The sequence below is a fragment of the Apium graveolens genome, chromosome 2, assembly GCF_009905375.1.
Source record: "Apium graveolens cultivar Ventura chromosome 2, ASM990537v1, whole genome shotgun sequence".
Classification (NCBI taxonomy): domain Eukaryota; kingdom Viridiplantae; phylum Streptophyta; class Magnoliopsida; order Apiales; family Apiaceae; genus Apium; species Apium graveolens.
This window is the reverse complement of record NC_133648.1, coordinates 66,123,170-66,135,852: the sequence shown is the minus strand read 5'-3', so window position 1 is coordinate 66,135,852 and position 12,683 is coordinate 66,123,170. Positions and strand designations below refer to the sequence as shown.

The 12,683-nt window shown below is 40.5% G+C and overlaps 2 protein-coding genes across 2 annotated transcripts; both read left to right on the top strand.

Moving 5' to 3' along the window:
• Positions 1 to 6,373: 6,373 nt before the first annotated feature.
• Positions 6,374 to 6,877, top strand: LOC141690415 (uncharacterized). The gene has a single exon (XM_074495221.1). The coding sequence runs from the start codon at positions 6,374 to 6,376 to the stop codon at positions 6,875 to 6,877; it is 504 nt and encodes a 167-aa protein (XP_074351322.1).
• Positions 6,878 to 7,356: 479 nt separating this feature from the next.
• On the top strand, positions 7,357 to 9,346 carry LOC141690410 (uncharacterized). Its single transcript, XM_074495216.1, has 4 exons — positions 7,357 to 7,534; positions 7,783 to 7,882; positions 7,979 to 8,503; positions 8,698 to 9,346. Exons 1-4 carry the CDS (start codon positions 7,357 to 7,359, stop codon positions 9,344 to 9,346), a joined length of 1,452 nt encoding a protein of 483 aa, XP_074351317.1.
• Positions 9,347 to 12,683: the final 3,337 nt, after the last annotated feature.

Below are 12,683 nucleotides of genomic sequence, written 5' to 3'. Positions count from 1 at the left end.
CGCTCGATATCCGGCTCGCACAAATATTTTTTGGTACATCCCAAAATGACTCATACTAATTGAGTTATCTGTGTGCTTATAAACTAATAATTCAATTCTCGCACAAACGATGTGGGACAATATAAGGTTTCAAGCCACCAACATTGTTGACTTTTCAACGAACGGGCAAAACTGTAAAAAAAGGCTAGAAATATCAGGGATATAAAAAAGAAAAGAATAGGGGCAGAAAGGGGCATGAATGTAGTAAGGTTTTTTTTTGTTTACCTTTGGAGGTCGCCTCTCCTCGAACTGGGCACTTGTAACCTTAATTAAGATTGTGATTTATGTGTTTACGCCATGAGACCGGAGGTTATTCAATCAAGTATTTTTGGTAATTGATTCATATATATATTATTGAGGTCAATTTACACCAAAGTCATATCAGAGCAGTTGCGAGATGAGACCTCCAACGACAAATTAACGATTAGAGACAATAGAATAGCAACTTTCGAATCTGCAAAGAATAATACGAACAACAGTCATCGAAAAAGTGACGACAGCTATAAAAGGTGCGGTGACAGCAATGGAGTTGTCGATATCGAATCAGGTTGTAAACAGATTGGAGGAGACAATGAAGAAATAGGAACAAGAGTTGGGGGAAACAACGTTTCGATTGGAAGGTAGAATCAACAGGTCTCGGGAACAAGAATCAATGATATCGATGATGAAGGACGAACAAATCAAATTTCAGACGGAAGTAAGACATGCTTTGAAGGATATGATGAACACAAGCAAAGGGACAACAGAAAATTTACAGGTACTCCTAAATTCCAGTGAAAATTCAGGTGTGAGTCGATTAGGGGGAACAAAAGTAGGCGATGGGGGTAACTCTGGTAAGAGAGGGCTGTTTGGAGAAAGTGGTAATGCTGGGTATGGATTCAGTGGTGGGCCTCATGGTGGAATCAGTATTTGGAAACCAGTAACAAGTGGGGGAACCAGTTGGAGGTTTAAAAAAATAGATATGCCGCTATTCGACGGAGTCAATCCCGATGGTTGAATTTTACGGGCTGAACGTTACCACCAATTCTATAGATTAACATAGGAGGACAAACTGGAAGCCGCTATAGTGTCTTTAGAGGGAGAGGCATTACTTCAGTTTTAGTGAGAGAACAGATGACGACCAATCCATAATTGGGAAAAGATGAAGACGATGGTTAGGCGACAGTTCTGCTCTACTGCAATAGGGACTCTTCATAAGCAGTGACTGGGTCATAAGCAAACAGGAAGTGTGGGGGATTATCGTCCGAAATTCATTGAGTTGTTAGCTCCATTAGACCGGGTTCCTGAAGATGTAGCGAAAAGGCATTTCCTGAATGGATTGAAGGAGGAGATTAAGGTGGAAGTACGATTGTTAGGGCCAAAAAATTTGGATAGCGCGATGGAATTGGCATTAATGGTTGAAGATAAACTGAGGGTGAGAGTAAATAAGAGGAATGAACAGAGGTCAGGGAAAGTATCTTTTGGAAAGGGATCTTTTCAATCCTCAACTACACCATTTTCTCATAGAGGGAGCTCGTCACTGTATTCATCAGGGTCAGTGTCCCCTAGTGCTTACTCACACTCCAGTACAACGGTAAATTCAGCAGGAGGAAATAAAGGGTTCTCTATAGGAAAATTAGGAGGGGAAGTGCGTCGATTAAGTGATGCTGAACTACAGACCAAAAGGGAGAAAGACTTGTGTTATCAATGTGACGACAAGTGGTCAATCAGGCACAAATGCAAAAAGGAGTCAAGTGTATTACTAACGTGTGAAGGGGATGATGAAGAGCCAGAATTAATCCCACACAGTGCGTATTTGGAAGATCTTATAGAGGTAATACCAAATTCTCCAAAACCGGAAATTTGTCTAAATTCCGTAATGGGTTTAACAAGTCCACACACATTGAAACTGTTAGGTTGTATTGGGGACCAGGAAGTGATAATCATGGTAGACCCATATTTAATGCACAACCTTATATCACTAGAGGCAATACAGAAGTTAGGTGTTCCCATGTTACCATCTAAGGAGTTTGGAGTGTCACTTGGTACGGGTGATTCAGTTATAGGAACCGGGGTTTACAAATCAGTAGTGTTAGAATTGCAGGGAACTGTAATTGTTGAGAATTTCTTACCATTAGAACTAGGAAATTCTGATGTTATACTTGGAATACAATGGTTGGAAAAACTGGGGATTATGACAACCAACAGGAAAACTCAAACATTGCAGTTCCAGTTAGGGGCAGAAACAGTGACATTACAGGGGGATGCGTAATTAGGGCGGCGTGGTATTTCCTTAAAAGAAATGTTATGCAACCTGAGAAAGGAAGGAAGTGGGTATTTGGTTGAGTTTAACTACCTTGAAGCACCAACAGAAAATCAGCAGGTTGGGGAAGAACTGGTCAGTGTTCCGGGTTTCCTAAGGGGGTGTTAAGCACATATAAACATGTGTTCAATATTACGCTGGGTTTACCACCAAAACACAGTCTTGACCACGCTATTGTGCTACAAGAAGGTACGAACCCGGTAAGTATTCGGCCATACCGGTACCTACAGATTCAAAAAGGGGAGGTAGAAGCACCGATTAAAGACATGTTAAAGGCGGGGATAATTCAATTGTCAACAAGTCCTTTTTTGAGCCCAGTACTATTGGTAAAGAAACGAGATGGCTCTTAGCGCTTCTGCGTCGACTATCGGGCGCTTAATAAAGTGACTATACCCAACAAATACACAATTCCTATCATCGATGAACTGCTAGATGAGCTACGGGGTGCAATATTTTCACTAAACTCGATTTAAAATCCGGTTATCATCAAGTAAGAATGAAAAAAAGAGGACATCCCAAAAATGGCATTCCGGACACACGAAGGCCATTATGAGTTCTTGGTGCTCCCTTTTGGTCTCACAAACGGCCTACGAATGAGGTTTTCCGCCCATACCTCCGAATGTTTATTTTGATATTTTTCGACGATATTCTAATATATAGTCAAAGCAAAGAGGATCATATACATCATGTAACAAAGATATTGCAGCTGCTGGCACACAATAAACTGTAATGTAAATCGCAAAAAGTGTGATTTTGGGAGGACTCAAGTGGCGTATTTGGGCCATGTAATTTCACAGGAAAGGGTAGCTGTGGACAGAGACAAGATTTTATCAATGACAGAGTGGCCTATACCTCGCAATGTGAAGGAGTTACGCGGCTTCTTAGGCCTCACAGACTATTATCGGAAATATATTGAAGGGTACGCTAAAATAATAGGTCCCCTTACAGATCAATTAAAGAAAGATAAATATATGTGGACAGAGGACGTCATTGTAGTTTTTCAAACACTTTAGCAGGCCATGGTGGAAGCCCCAATTCTAGCACTTATAGATTTCGAAGAAGAGTTTGTTGTCGAAACAGATGCTTCGGGTTTCGGGGTTGGAGTAGTCTTACTCCAGGAGAATCATCCTATTGCATATTACAGCAAATTATTGGGACCTCACACTCGCCTAAAATTAATTTACGAGAAAGAGTTAATGGTGATAGTGTTCGCGGTACAGAAATGGAGACACTATATCCTTGGAAGAAAATTCACTGTCAGAACTGATCAACAAAGCTTACGATTTTTGTTTGAGCAACGTGAAATTGGGGTGGACTATCAGCGTTGGGTGCAAAAATTGATGGGGTTTCAGTTTGAGATTAAGTACAAGCCTGGGGAAATTAACAGAATCGCTGATGCTTTATCAAGAGATTATAGTAGCTCCGCTGAACTTTCCAATATGGTGACTGCCAGTGGAGTGTAGTGGGGGCAATTTTTACCACAAATTATCCAGGACCAATTCATTCAGCATATTAAGGCAGCAATAGGCACAAGAGAGGCACCAAAAGGGTATCATCTTGATCACGAAAATTTATGTTATATAGGCAGACTGGTAATTCCCCCAAAATCTGATTTGGTAGACAAATTATTATATGAATATCACAATACACCAATGAGGGGTCATTCTGGAGATTTTAAAACATATTTTAAGATTGGCTCAAGAGTGGTTTTGACCGAGTATTTGGAAGCAGGTGCAACACTATGTTCGAGCTTGCCATGTGTGTCAACAAAATAAAACATCTTCATTAAGTCCAGCGGGTTGTTGCAGCCGCTGCCTATTCCTAGTTGAATTTGGGAGGATATTTCTTTGGACATCGAGGGTCTACCTGGTTCTCAGGGGATTGATACTGTACTTGTAGTTGTTGACCGTCTGTCGAAGTACAGTCATTTTATTGGCCTTAAACATCCCTACACCGCCCAGTTGGTCGACCGGGTGTTTATCAAAAAGGTGGTGAAGCACCATGGTTTTCCTGCAATAATTGTGTCTGACAGAGACATGATTTTTCTCAGTTTATTTTGGAAAGAACTTTTCAAGTCACATGGGTCTTTACTACACAGGAGCACTGCATACCATCTGTAGTCAGATGAAAAAACAGAGGTATTTAACAAGACAATGGAGGCGTTTCTACGGTATTTTATTAATGGTAATCCAAACACCTGGGCCAAGTGGATTCCTTGGCTTGAATTTTAGTATAACACGTCTTTTCAGGTGGCTATTAATTGTACCACTTTTAAAGTCGTATATGGCAGAGATCCACCCACATTGATACGTTTTGAAAGGGGAAGTACTGCCCTGGCGTCACTGAAAGAACAATTGCTAGAGTGTGGTGCTATACTGGACGAGGTCAAAGCTTCTTTAATCAAAGCACAACAGCGTATGCAGAAACATGCAGATGCAAGAAGAAGAGATATGGAATTTATGGTTGGGGAACAGGTGTATTTAAAGCTACAACCTTATCGCCAGAAATCATTGACACGACATGGTTGTGAGAAACTATCTGCATGCTTTTATGGACCTTTCACGATCCTGGAACGAATTGGTAAAGTTGCATATCAATTACAGCTCCCACCGGCGTCTCAAATCCATCCGGTGATTCATGTTTCGCAGCTTAAAAAAGCTTTCGGACATCAACCTGTCTATGTTTCCATTCCTCCACAACTAACATCCGACATGATTCTTGACGTAACCTGAAGCATTACAGGGAGTTCGTAAAGCTAGAAACGATCAGACCATAACTAAAGTGCTGATTAGGTGGGCAGGGCTACCAGAATGGGAGACCACCTAGGAAAATTTGCAACAGATACAAAGTATATTTCCAGAGTTTCACCTTGATGACAAGGTGAATATTTGGGTCCGGGTTAATGCAAGGAATTCAAGTGGGCCACCAACACTGTTGACTTTTCAACGAAGGGGAAAAACTGGAAAGAAAGGCTAGAAATATCAGGGGGACACGATGCATAGTTTTTTCTCTAGCCCCCCTTTTCCCTTTTTGGAGATTTCTTAAGAATCCATAATTTTGCACCTTTTTTCTTTGATTTTAGTGTTAATTTGCATGAACAATGTCACCCCCTCAACCTCCCAATCGATTAGATAGTAAAAATTTGAATTATAGTGGTAGGAATGTTCATATATTGACCAAGGATGGGTTGAGGCCGATGGTTTCTTCTTCCTCTCATAAGAAGAAATCGACACCTGGGTTTTTAGGTATGGATGATAAGCGGATGGATGGTATTCGTGAAAGTGCTGGGATTGCGAATCCATTATTTGTTCGGGGAGGAAGACAGTCGGTTGTTTCGGAGGATGAAGTTATGTTCACACATGAGGATATGTTAGTTGATAAATACATTGGTTTGGATGGGGATGTGAATTTGGAGGTTGATCAGAGTTTAGAGGTGGTTGTTGTTTTATTGGAAAAGTTTGGGTCTGGTGTGGAGGATGGGTCGAAGTGTGCCCAGAACTTGGTGGAGAAATCTGATTTTTCCGGGGAAGACGGAGTTCCGGAGGAAATTAGAGATGGGTTGGAGAATGGTATGACTAGTGAAGGTAATGGGTGTAAACGACGACGGGAAGGGGATCGTGTTAATATGTTTGAAGGGTATCAGGAGTCTTTGGGTGTGTTGAAGGATATTTCTACAGGTGATTTGAATAAAGGTGTAGAGGCTGATGATAATCTAGTGGTGACATTTGAGAATTTAGAGAAGTTACCTGGTTTGGATTCTGGAGAGCAAAGTTTGAATGAAGTCAGGTTTGTGCAGGATGGGGATGTCAAAGTGGATTTCGAGGCTGATAATGGTGAGAAGTCAAATGACATTAAGGATAATGGAAAGAAGCCAGAAGGGTCTGTTAAGCTTTGATCTGATATTCTGAGGAAAAAAGAGGGTGACAAGCATATTAATTTTGATATCATGTCCCTGAGTTCGTTGATGGGAGAGTGGTAATTAAACCACCTTTGCAAGTTAATGTTCAGGGTAGGAAAGCCTGGGAGAAATGTATGGTAGGTTATTTTTTAAAAAAGCGTGTAGCTTTCCATGTCATGCAATATAATGCAAAAAGAAAATGGTCCAGAAGAGGATTACTCGATGTTATTATTAATGATGACGTATTTTTCTTTTTTAAGTTCTCGAATGAGCAGGATTTGTTGGCTATATTGGAGGAAGGAGTTTGTATGGTTGAAGGGAAGCCCCTGATTTTACAGAGATGGTATCCGCATATTAATTTGTCGAAAAACGTGCATAAACTCATTCCACTTTGGGTTAAAATCTACAACATACCACTGCAATACTGGAATAGGGAGGGTTTGAGTCGTATATGCAGTGGTGTAGGTAATATCCTTATGGCGGACTCGTTAACGGAACAAATATGTAATATTGCTACAGGTAGGCCGAGATTTGCGAAGTTGTTGATTGAGGTCGATTCCCAAAGGCCTTTACCAGATAAATTGTATGTTATTATCCCTGGTGATTTGGGTAGTAAACCAGTAGACGTTTGCTTGTGAGTGGAATATCCATGGAGGCCTTCGTGGTGTAGTCAGTGAATTAAATTCGGATATATTGTTCATAATTATCCGGTGGTTGCAGTCACCAAGGCCCATGAGCAGCAGAATAAGAGTTTTGTTGTAGCGAAGGGATCAGAGAAGGTAGGGAATGAGGCTGAGTTTCAGTTTGTGCAACGTAGTGGTAAGGAGAAAATGGTGATGATAGTAGAGGAGATCAGAATTATAAAAAATGAGTAGTGATCAGGGATGTGCAGGAGAAGGATAGCAGTGTTAACATTCAGAAATCGAGTCCAGCTTTAGTAAATAATGAAGTTACCCTTGGGAAGGTGGGGGTGCAGAATATGTTTGAGGTCCTGGAATCGGGAGAGGTGGATGAATAATTAGAGAGCGTTAGAGCTAAGGGTGATCAGAGAACTCGGGGCAGTAATTCACATGGGGATGTCCAGAAAATTGTTAAAAACAGTGGTGAGGGGTCTAAGATGGTGAGGGAAGTGGAGCAACGGACCTCAGATTTAGATAACCAGAAGAAGGGAGGTAGGGTCGAGCATGAGCATACTCTAAATGATAGTGGAGGGAGTTCAGCTATGGAAATTCTGAATGCTAGTGTTAAGGAGCATATTTTGAGTGGTAGTAAATTGCCACCTGCAGAGATAGCTCGTATGGAACAAAGAATTGAGGAACGGAGGCTTATCAAAATCACATTCATAGAGTGAAAGTTGTTTCTAATTCTGAGAAGGATATTTTAACCGAGCCTGATGACACTGATGATTTTATGGTGCATAGAATAGGGTGTCAGTTAAATGAAGGGGATGTTTTTGTTTGGGGGTCTGGTGATGAGGAGGATCCTAATCATTAGTAGGTTCTTTTTGGAATATCTCGTTATCTATATTATATGGATAATTTAGGATTTTGGAATGTAAGAGGGTTCAATCAGCCATTTAAACGTAAGGAAGTGGAAAATTTAATTTTAGATAACCAAATTGGCTTATGTGGTCTCATTGAAACGTATGTTGCTCGTGGTAGAGTTAAAAACATTTTTAATAGCCTGTTCCAGAGATGGGATTGAATTTTGAATGCTGATTTTTGTTCTCGAGGGTGTAGGATTGTTCTGGGTTGGAATCCGGATTTGTTTGAGGTTATGGAAATTTTTACTATTGACCAAGTCATTCATTGGGTGGTAACTCTTCGGGATAGCAAAATTTCTTTCCGTTGTTCCCTAGTTTATGTGGCTAATAAATATGTGGACATGAGGAGTTTGTGGAAGTCCATTTGTTCGTACATCTTTCTTACTTCGAATTCTTCATGGATTATGATGGGAGATTTCAACGCTATGCTTAGTGATTCTGAGTGTTTGGGAGGTGCGGAGAGTCATTCACCTTCTACTCAAGAGTTTCAGGATTGTATTAATTTTATCGGGGTCCAGGATGTTTCTTTTTCCGGAATTACTTATACTTGGGCAGGGTCTCCTCAGGGTGTTGGGGTAGTTAAAAATCTTGACAGAGTCGTTGCAAATCTGGATTTTTTTCCAGAATTTTGGAGGGGCCAAGTTTCTTTCTTGTCGAGGGGGGTCAGTGATCATAGTCCTGTTGTTGTAGAGTTGAGCCAAGCTCGCCAAAAGGGTAAGCGGTCCTTCAAATTTAATAATTTTTTGGCTTACCATAGCAATTTCTTGAGCTTGGTGGAGCAAGAATGGTCTAAGTATGCTCGAGGTGTTAAAATGTTTCAAATAACTCAGAAGATTCATAGACTTAAGAGAGTTTTTAAAGCTGAGTCTTGGAAAGTGGAAACTTATCTGTTAAGGGTGATTTGCTTATGGTCAGGTTGGTTGACGTTCAAAATCAACTGGATCTTAACCCTTTTGATGATAGTTTAAAAACCAGAGAGTCTATTATTTCTCGGGAGCATATAGAGTGTAAATTGGAGGAAGAAAGGTTGCTCAAACAGAGAGCCAAAGTACATTGGCTAAAGGTGGGAGATTGTAATTCAAAATTCTTTCATAAGAGTTTGCAGGCTAGGAGGGTTAAGAAAACAGTGATAGAGATTGAGAATGATGAGGGTGAGTGTCTGCAAGGGGTCGAGATGAATAATCACTTTGTTGAATTTTATAAACAGTTATTGGGTTCAAAAGATCATTGTGAGAAATATTTTGGGTTGGAGAATTATGCGAAGAAGCTGGAGCCTGGAATAGCATCTGAGATGGTTATAGAGGTTACTAATGAAGAGATTAGGGTTGTTATTTTCGCTATGGGTGATGACAAAGCTGCTGGTCCAGATGGGTATTCTGCTTTGTTTTTCAAGAAAGCTTGGCCGGTGATTGGTAATGATTTATGTGTAGTTATTTTGGAATTTTTCCGTACAGGTAAATTGTTGAAGGAGGTTAATGCAACCCTTATTGCTTTAATCCCTAAGGAAGATCATCCTAGGGTGGTGGGTGGTTTCAGGCCAATTTCGCATTGTAATATTATGTAAAAATGTATATCTAAAATTATTGCAAACCGAATGAGAGGATGTTTAGGTGATTTTGTGGATGATTCTCAAAACGCGTTTATTCCTGGACGGAGGATTAGTGACAACATCTTGCTTACCCAGGAACTTTCAAAAAATTATCATAGACCTGTGGGTGCTCCTCGATGTGCGATTAAGGTAGATATAAAGAAGGCTTATGCTAGCGTTTCTTGGGAGTTTGTGATTGATGCTCTCAGATTATTTGGGTTTTCGGATATCTTTATAGGGTGGGCTCGTGAATGCATATCCACGTCGTCTTATTCTGTCATTTTAAATGGCCAGCTTCATGATTTCTTTAATGGTGAGAAATGTATTAGACAGGGAGACCCGCTTTCCCCTTATTTGTTTACTTTAATCATGTAGATGTTCTCTCTTTTGATGAAAAGAAGAATAGAAGAGGAAAGGGTTTTTAATTTTCATCCTAAATGTGCTAGGCATGGTATCTCTTATTTGTCATTTGCAGATGATCTGTTCCTTTTTAGTGCTGCAGATCCTTACTCAATTCAGATTCTAAAGGATAAGTTAGATGAATTTGGAAGTTGCTCAGGGTTATGGCCCAATAATTCGAAGAGTAGTATCTTCTTTGGCAATGTGTCTCGAGATAACAAATTGTTGATTCAGAACATTTTAGAGTTTAATGTGGGAACTTTGCCGGTTTGTTATTTGGGGGTGCCTCTTATATCTACGAGGCTTTGGGTGAAGGACTGTAAGCCGTTAATTCAAAAAGTTAAAGATAAGATTGATGCTGGAAAAATAAATGGCTTAATTACGTGGGTAAAGTTCAGCTTGCGGTTTCGGTTCTGTTGTCGCTTCAAGTGTATTGGTGCTCAATTTTCATTCTGCCTATCTCAGTCACTAAGCATATTGAGAAATTGATTAAATGCTTTATCTGGGGTGGTGGAGAGGGTTCGAGAGGTAAGACTAGGGTAGCGTGGAAGGATGTATGTCTTCCAAAAATTGAAGGGGGTTTAGGTTTGAAATCGCTGCGGTATGGAATAAAGCTTTAATGGCGTAACATATTTGGAATATTGTGTATGATAATTGTTCATTGTGGGTTAAATGGATTAATGCATATCGGATTCAGGGTAGAAGTTTCTGGGATATCAAAATTCCATGGGATGCTGCTTGGAGTTGGAAAAATATTCTAGAGATTAGGGAGGAAATTAAGCCGTTTATTAGGTTGAAGGTAGGTAATGGGGCTAAAGTTAACTTCTGGTTCGATACGTGGGCGGGTGATTTTCATTTTTCTCAAGTTTGTAGCCATAGAGCTATAAGGGAGATGGCTTTAAATAAATGCAATAAGGTGGCTGATTTGTTTAATAATGGTATTTGGGAATGGCTGGAGGACTTATTAGTGAAGATTCATAATTTAAGGAACATTCAGCCTCAGATTTCCGTTATGGATGATCAGGTGATTTGGATGTCAAGGTCTGGTAAAGCTGAGAAGTTCAGCGTTCATCAGGTGTGGGAAGATTTGCGATTAAGAAGTAATAGAGTTCCGTGATGGCATCTGATTTGGTATTCTAAGAGCATTCCTAAACACTGCTTTTTTGTTGTGGCTAGCTGTTAAGAATAGGTCACTTACTCAGGATCGACTCCAGTTTTGGCAAGTTCAACAGAGGGTAAGTTGTGCGCTTTGTGAAGGTCCTCCTGATTCGATAACCCACTTATTCATTCAATGTGGTTTCTGCAATTTTGTGCTGTTAGAGTTTTAGAGGAGAGGGTATTGTGTGTCTTATACTAGTAATTGGGATTTTTTTTATTCGGGATGCTGCTAATACATGGAAGGGAAAATCTCTGTTTGTTTTAATTAACAAGCTAGTCTTAGCTTCCATTGTTGCTCATTTGTGGCTTAAGCGTAATAGGCGTATATTTCAGAAGAAGAACAAACCAGCCTGTCAGATTATTCAGGATATTGGTGACGATGTTCGTAATAAATTAAAGGGTCTTTCCGTGGTGAAGACCTTGAAGGTTCAGGTAAAATTAGATAAATGGGGGATAAACCTGAGTTCCATTCAATCCAAACATAAGTGATGTCTCAGTTTGATTTTTATATAGTTTGGGTTTGGTGTGGTGGTATTTCGAGTATGTTGGGTGAGGTATGGATGGAGTTGAGTAGGAGAGGTGTTTGGCTGGTGTGGTGGATCTTGTTGTTGGTGGTTAGTTTTTGGGTTAGTGATTCTGTTGGGATAGGTGGGTGTAGATGTGGTAAAAGCAAGGGTTTCTGTATAGATTTGAATTGTTATTTGGTTGCTGGTGGTGCGAAAATTGGCAGACGTTCTAGTGTTTTGCTTTTATTTGGAGATTATTTGGGTGGTGGTTGTGTTTTATATTGCTTGGGGGTATTTTCTAGTGGTTGATTTGTCTAGGGGTTATGTGGTTCTGGGTAGTTTTGGCCTATCTTTTTAGTATATTTGCTAGGGATGGTTTTTGGTTGGATTGTGATTGATGGGTTTTTATTCATTCCGAGAGTTCGAATTGTTGGGAGGGTGAGTTTTGGTTTGTGGTTGGCGTTTGGATTTTGATTTCTGGTGGTGAGTTGTTGGAATAATTATGGTTTGAGAACTGGTGTGTGTGCGTGTGGTGTGTGTGTGTGTGTGTGAGTGTGTGGGTGTGTGAGTATTTTATTTGGGGTCAGGGTTTTTCGTGTCAATTTTTCTGGTATGGGGTGTTCCTGTTGGGTTGGTTTCGTTGGGAGAGACAGGGGAGGGTTCTGGATTTTCTGGGTTAGGTTTAGTAATTTCGAGCAGGGAGGTGTGGCTAGGAGGTTTATTTGTAGATTGAAGGGGAGGGGTTGCTACCTGTGGTCTTGTTGGCTTGGGCTTGTTTGCGTCCTTTTGTGTAGATTATGACTGGTTTTGGTGTTGGGTGCGAGAGGGAAGCAGGGAAAGGGTAGTGGGTTTAGGTTGGGTGAGGATTTGTGGTTTCTGTTTGAGTGGTGCAGAGGGAGGGTTTATAAGAGGGAGTTGTATGCTCGAGAGTTTATCTTTCTGTGCAAACAGTTTTTTGGGGCTGTTTTATTTCTTTTTCTTGAGCTGGGTCTGAGTTGTTTTGCTGTAGGGGAGAGTTTTTCTGGTCTAGGTAGAGAAGATTTTAGGTTGAGGTTGAGCTGGGATTTTTGTTAGGAGCTGGGTTTGTTGTTTGGGGTGGCTGTTTTGGATAAGGGTAGTTCAAGTGGGGTGTTGAGTGTGAGAGGAGGTAGCAGGTGGTTTACTCAGGTTTTAGGGGAGGTTTTTGTTTATCTTCGTTGGTATCTTGATTTTAAAGCTGAAGGTGACATTCTAGAGGCTCCTGCGAAGTT

Excerpts from the sequence above, each read along its gene's own strand:
- LOC141690415 (XM_074495221.1), top strand. The coding sequence starts at position 6,374 with ATGGTAGGTTATTTTTTAAAAAAGCGTGTAGCTTTCCATGTCATGCAA.
- LOC141690410 (XM_074495216.1), top strand. The coding sequence starts at position 7,357 with ATGGTGAGGGAAGTGGAGCAACGGACCTCAGATTTAGATAACCAGAAG. Across the intron at positions 7,535-7,782 it reads GCCACCTGCAGAGATAGCTC|GATTTTGGAATGTAAGAGGG; the intron begins GTATGGAACAAA and ends TGGATAATTTAG. Across the intron at positions 8,504-8,697 it reads GCTCGCCAAAAGGGTAAGCG|GTTGGTTGACGTTCAAAATC; the intron begins GTCCTTCAAATT and ends GCTTATGGTCAG.